The sequence below is a fragment of the Battus philenor genome, unplaced genomic scaffold (assembly GCF_028537555.1).
Source record: "Battus philenor isolate CCGP_79_NKW_IND1 unplaced genomic scaffold, ilBatPhil1.0.hap1 SCAF_16, whole genome shotgun sequence".
In the NCBI taxonomy this organism is placed as follows: domain Eukaryota; kingdom Metazoa; phylum Arthropoda; class Insecta; order Lepidoptera; family Papilionidae; genus Battus; species Battus philenor.
The window spans coordinates 4,359,130-4,366,331 of record NW_027181678.1 but is presented as its reverse complement, the minus strand read 5'-3'; the positions used below and the strand labels follow the sequence as shown (position 1 = coordinate 4,366,331).

At 31.4% G+C, this 7,202-nt stretch overlaps 1 protein-coding gene across 1 annotated transcript; it reads right to left on the bottom strand.

The window, feature by feature from the left end:
* Positions 1–1,321: 1,321 nt before the first annotated feature.
* Positions 1,322–3,110, bottom strand: LOC137919530 (B1 protein-like). Its single transcript, XM_068762622.1, has 2 exons — positions 3,018–3,110; positions 1,322–1,704 (listed from the first exon to the last, which is right to left on the bottom strand). Exons 1-2 carry the CDS (start codon positions 3,075–3,077, stop codon positions 1,345–1,347), a joined length of 420 nt encoding a protein of 139 aa, XP_068618723.1. The 5' UTR covers positions 3,078–3,110; the 3' UTR covers positions 1,322–1,344.
* Positions 3,111–7,202: the final 4,092 nt, after the last annotated feature.

Sequence of the window (7,202 nt, the reverse complement as noted above, 5' to 3'; positions counted from 1 at the left end):
GTAGGGTGTTGGTGGCGGAACTTGATTTTAATTTCATGTAAATGAAAATACTGTAATTAAACTATTAATTTTTTTCATTAAATATCAAACAACGATTAGGCGTATACGATTTCCTAAAAATTATGATGTTTAAATGTTGACCGTCCTTCTGGGACCACTCTTGAAATCTGGCCACGGCATTTCGTGCCTCTCGCTGCAGAAGTCTCGTGAATGATATTTTATTTAAGCACTGAAAAGTTCACTGAGTTCATTGCGTAGACTTTACTCTTGAGATACCCCACAAAAAAAAACGCAAGGGGTGAGACCCGGAGACTTGGGTGGCCAGGAAATGTCATCATAACAACCATTCGAATTTCCAAGGAAAAATAACGAAAAAGCGCCATAGTTTCTCTAGCAAAGTGTTTTGGTACCATATTGTTGAAATCACGTCTGGAATTGTTGGCGTATATGCAGGAAGTTCTCTTTTTGTCAACATGAAACACAGGTCACATTTATTAACCCTCGTCGATTATCGATTAAATTTGGTGCCCTGGTTCCATTGCGATATAAAAGGACCTAGACGGTCGCCTTGGGACAGTAAAGAGACCGCTGATGCTTCAATCGTAGGTTCTGTCCTTTGGGCGACCAATAACGGCAATTTTATTTGTTCACGCTTCCATTTATATGAAAATAAACTACTTCTCTCAAAAAGATAGTGTACTGTACAATATCGTTGTAATATTGTCTCACAGACATTTTTATCCAAAGCTAAACTTAATAAAGCAAATCACATCATTTGTTAATTTATTTATTCATGTTATTTTTCACTAAGGATCATAGGCAGTGATCACTTGTGTACGTCATGAGCAATATCCAGAAATGCACAATTTAAGAAAAAAGACGGGTTTAAACGCACCACGATTTAAAAAGTGCCCACCACAAAACTCAAATATCGGATATGGGTTGCTTTTAATCTAAATACGAGTATATATTATTCTGAAACGGGTCTTCAGCAAAGGAATACTTGCAGTTTAATGATAGTGAATAATAATTAACATATGAAGAAAATTATCCGTTGCATAAAATTAAATAATTTTTTTGAATTGTTATTAATTGTGATATGAGACTTTTTAATTTCGTGTATAATTATAAGATTCATTATTTTTTATTATAATTTTAATTTAATATAATATTGAAATTTATAAAAAAAAATCTTTATATTTAAAACATGATAAATTTATCTTAAAGAACAAAAAGAAAATTGTTGCAAAATTTAAACCTCTTTATTTACTTTTTTATACAATATTTTTGTATCAATATACAGTAATCACAACAAACATATAAAACTTCAATTTTGAAAATTATTTAAGGTACCACAAGTACAGGGGAGTCCTTGAAAAAGCATACAATTACATCAAAGAAGGTGTCCATAGATGTGTCTTTCTTTATCTTGTTGCACTTATCTATGACGTTTTGGATTTCATCTTTTGATTTATGATCACCGAAGAGTGTTATTAAGTTTTCGCTGAAATGTCCGTCATCGTCGCAATAATTTGTTTTGCGCGCGAGACAGTACGCGAAGGTTTTCATGTCAGCATCTGGTGTGAATTCTAGTTTGAAAAATTTCTCGCCGATTTCATTACTTAAACCCTTTTCTTTGAGGCAATCTAATTTTGCTTGGTTTACAACATCTAAAACGGCCTTCGGCAAATGTATTTTGGGTCTCTGAAAATATAAATATAATGTTATAAATTAATTCAATTATGTAAATAGTCGCTTAGCTTCCTAATCTACATGACTCTAGATCACTTGACGACGCCAATGTCTTAAAAAGCTATGTCCGTTGATTTGCCAGCGAAGCATTGGTTTTCTGCTCTGTCAAAGCTTACGTCTACATAACACATTCGATACCATTTTGCAAAAAGTAATTGAGTTGAGTCCCCAATTAAAACCTAATAAAGACAAGATGAGGCCATTTCGAATGACATTGATAGCACAGCGTTTATACCCCGTCTTATCAGCAAGCTGATAATATCTAGTGATTTTATTCGCTAGAAACGTGAATACACTCAGGTGTTACCCTGTGAATTAAAGGATAGGTTTTTCAAATAACTTTTAATTCATAAATAGGTGGTAATCTTCTACTTCTTCCATAGTTTTCTGTTGTTAAAAGTTTTTAATCAAATTTACAATTACAAAAATTTTAATAGAAACCAATAGTGCTAACCTTTATGGATAGAGAATAATAGAAGTGGAGTGGTTCTCTACCCTAACTGAAATGATACACTCGTGTCAAGTTCACCACATAGGTGTTCCATACTGAATGTTTTTATAGAATACTTTTATTAACAATATTACATAGCTGTTTATACATCTGTAGTAGTAGTAACGCGGCGTATGAATGGCTCGTTATGGCGACGTTTGCTAATGCAGTGTCTTGTTGCATTCCAGGAGTAGAATACTTATCAGAAGTACGCCATCTGGCAACAAGACGATTGTTCTCCCTCCGTTTATGATGTGGTGTGGTCGGGATTTGCGACATTTAACAATTGAGCTTTTGTATGTACCTTCTAGTGTAGCACATATGAGTCATTTGAAGAAATAATTTATTGTATAACAATTTACTTTAACTTCTAGTTAAGTTGTGCCGTAAGATTCGTTCCTGTTACTGTTGGACAAGGATAAGCGGCATGTTCTATATGGGAGAGAATAGACCGGAAAGTGCATCGTAAGACGTCCTTTCTATCTACAAGGCGGACAGATGACCTTGTACGACAAAGAAGCTTGCTGCTTACAACTGATCCTATTGAAAGTCTTAGGAGAGGTCTATGATGATAATGAAGTCTGAGAGAGACGACATTAGCCGTGAGACCTTCACGAGCTCGGGTACGTGGATGTCACATCTTTTCGATTATCCTAGATCGTGGACACGTTAATAAGCAATGGTGAATTTATAATATAATATGTACGTAGCTCGGGCATCGACTTTTCTACAGCATAAATTGCGCGGTCGTTTTAATTAGATTATAGGAACTTACCCCATCCGTCCCGCCGTATGCCACAGCTATCATAGATAAAAGCACTACTAAGTACAACATTTTGAAATCCAATTATTACTAGATCCTTTTAGAGCTGACTATTACTAACGAATGAATATCTTTAAACTAAGGACTTATTTATATCAAGAAATATTTATTCAAGGCTGCGGTAATTGTTTGTTTTACAATAATAATAAGTTATTTATTTCTCATGAAACAAAAAAAGTAAGACAACAAGGCAGTGGTTAAACGCAAAAAAATATATATCAGATAATGAGACACATGCGTCAGTTATGCTAGCAACGATCTATAAAGTGGGTCGCTAATATTAGAGATCGCAAAAAGGCGTCACTGTTTCTTAAATGTGTAAAATTAATTTATAAACTGTAGGATATTGTGTATGTGACATGTGATAATCAATGACATCATATATACGAGTACATGCACTGTTTTTGGGTATACTGGGACATTATTTATTCATTCATTATTATCTTTCTTAATAACTTTTTCACTTAATGATTTTTTTTCGTCCCCATCTTTTGTCCTTCCTAATATCTTTTACACATTTTTATTTTATTCGTCACATAATCTATCATTCCTTTCCATATTTTATTTCTTTCTTACATCGCTTTCATTTTTTTGCCTTCACCTCCGGAATACTACTTTTTAAATTTTGATTTTAGTTTTTTATTTACTTTTGTTTATTTTTGAATTTCAATTTTTATTTCATATATTTCCAGTTTTATTTTGTTTAATTCTATATTCCATAGTCTCACAATTTGTATCTCATTCTACTCTTACTTGATTAGGATTTTTTTTAATTACTCACATATAACATTTTTACAATACTCTAAGAAGTTGTGGCGTCTTTCTTCATCTTCTATATATGCTGATGCATGGTGAAGTTGCTCTCTTCTGTTCTTTCCTGCAACCGAAATTAGCAATCATGTTACATCTTGAGCAGCGCAGGACAGGTTCTTGTGGCGTTCTTGTTGATACAGTTTTCCTATACAGTTGCCAATATTTTTTATATTTGTCGTTCCTTTACATAAATATATAATAAAGACTTATCAAAAACATAACAACAAAAATCAGCTTTTCTGATCTTCCAATATTTATGCCGATTTCCCCAAATGGATCAAAATATTATATTCACAATTATTTAAATGCATACGTTATTTATTAATTTATATAATTACTAATTTACCTCGATCGTACTATTAAGAAAACTATTTTATCTAAACATTCAATACATTAATAATAAATGTCTTGAATGTTTAGATAAAATATAATAAATATAAATATAATAATAATAAGATCTGTTTTTTTTTTAATCTGTGAGGAAAACAAGAAAAAATTAAATACAAGTTTTTTTATTCATTTGTTGTACATTTCGTCATGCGCTTCGCAGTAAAAAAAATGTTCTGAGCGAAATGATATCCAAAAGGCAGCTGTATTTACACAAAGCTGAAGATCTTTATTTAAAACATTTAAATACCACGCCCATATCAAACTTTTAATAATATAGTTATGTTACTATGGTATAGGTGTCCGATATATCAAATCGTTTATTAACAAAATATGACTACATTTTGCAATTTACCGTATTTATTTTTAAAGTAGAGTTGATGACTGTACTGTGCTGTGTAGAGTATTTTGAATAAGTTAGTAAGAAGTATTTTTTTTTATAGCACAGGTGAAGTTTTTGTAGTGTATAACACAACTAAAAGGATAAACTGCACAATGTTACAAATGCATTAAAATTCAGTCCATTAATTGGTATTTCCTCTTCTTTGAATGATATATCAAAATAAGAACACTTTGTCTCGAATTTTTTGTTTCGTTACAATTTTTATCAAGATCATCTTCATCATTCCAGCCGTAAAACGTCCATTGCTGAATGTAGATCGACCCCAGGGACTATCTGCAGGAGCGGAGGGAAGCGATTGGCTTCACTTTTGCTCTTCAAATAACTTTAATACTATAATACTAATGCCAGTATAGAAAATTCTAAAATAAAAAAAATATTGAAGACAAGTGACGGAGTGGAAATGCGCATTTTTGTCTTGTGATTTTTATGGGAATTTTTTAAAGTAGAAACTCGCTGAATTAAATAAAAAATAGAGAAGAAATGGCGGCGGTTTTAATTGCTTAAACTTGCAAGCGTATTTTCAAAATTCTATGTCGTTTTGAAGAATGTTACCGATTTTCTGAACGATAGCATAACTTATATACGATATTTAAAAAAGAATGTATTATATTCCTTCATTTGTTTAATAAAAAATATATATTTATGAAAAGAATTATATATTATTTTCTGTTCTTATGTATTATTTTCAAAGTGAACGTTATTTTGGCCGGTCCTTTTTTCTTTTTAATGCCAACTCTGGACGAATTATATGAAGGCTTCGTACAACGTACTTCGAGTACATTCTAATGACGCTTTTCGTATAGTTATGAAAAAAATCCGGTTCTGCAGCGCCAACGGCATGTTTGTGGAAGCCAAGGTTCCCGATTACTGCGCAACATTAAGATGACGAGCAACTAGCGCATGGGACAGGCTACGTAATAGTAGGAATGAAATTTTAACTGTGGTCGTAATATATACACCAGTGGTTTCTATCTCCACTGGATACACACAAAAGTGAATGGCCAAATAAACTACTATTAAAAAATATTTTAGGTAAGTTTTTTTAATTAAAATTTTGTTTGAAATTAGTGTCATAGTTAAATTGTATGACATACCAATCCATAACTAAAATAGCCTTTATGATAATTAAGTTCTCAGAAAGCTTTAGGTTTTTCAGAACCTTTGTTAGCACTTAGCAGCCATTTGTTCTGTTCTCTACGTATATTATCGCAAAATTATGTAACCATACAATAAAAAGACCTGGGTTCATGGAGGTCAGGTTAGAAATAATAGTACAACGTTAAAAAAAAGAACTATTCTGATGACCGGGTCATTTGCACCAGAATCCAGTAATCAATTTACAAGGTCGTTAAACCCTATGGACCGTACACGTATGTTTAGCTAATCTCATTCTATCCCCAATAATTCAATCCACCAAAATTACGTCAGGTTTTCTAACTTTCTTCTTCAAAGCTTCGGCCAATAATCTAATATCGATTGCGAAGATTTGTAAGTAAAAATGTCATTTCGTTTTAATATTAATTTTTTGAAGAATTTGTGGTTGAAAATACATTGCAAATTTTGTTTATCAAACTATAAATAACGTCATTGAAAGGATTAAAATAAATATCGCTGTCATGTGTTACTTTGATTTGAGGTCAGTTTTGATATTTTGTCTTATTTAGCCATGCAGACGTAAAATAAATTTTCATTAATTCATGTAACATTGCACATATATGCAAGTAAATAAAATTGGAGTGTTTACTTGTAATATTAAAATAACCAGTTTTTTCTACTTCCATATAAATATATCAAAAGTACATATACCAAAATCATATTTTTTTCTGTTTATTTTTTCTCTTTTTCTGTCTAACTTTTTTTTGGCTAACTTCTGAAATGGTTGGATCGATATTTATGATACTTATACTGGCAGGTAGCTGATGTACTTTATTTTAGAGAAATCCTTATATAAAAACTAAGTAAAGTAATTCTTTTTTTTTATTAAATTCAACCCGAACAAAGTCGCAGGCACAGCTAGTTTTTTAATATATTTTTTTATTGTCGGTATACAAATCTCTGGATATAATATACTTAAAGCCTTTGGCTAAAAGTTATGAAATTAATTGAGCTTACTAGATAGTAATACAATAAGATAAAAAAAATCAAGTCAAAGACACAATGATAGGTTTGTTTTAACGTAGGAGCGATGTTTTCTAACACAAGGATTTGTTTTAAAAGATGACTTCATACCTCTAGGTAAATTGTAAGTAAACTTGGTATTAAATAACCTGTTCTCATTTTTAATATTTTCGTCTTTGTACATTTCAATTTAAACAGTACTCGTTAAAATAATCATAGTCAAATGCCGCCAAATCGTAATTTACCGAAAAAAAATCGCTGTAATTAACTAAACTATGTATGTATGTATGTATGTTTATGTTCATTTGTTTGTGAATACGTATTTTTTGTACACGTAAACAACCCTTTTTAAGTACTTTTATCTTTTTCATACTATGGTTGTCTGTAAGAGATTGCCTTGTGTGATAAGACCGCCC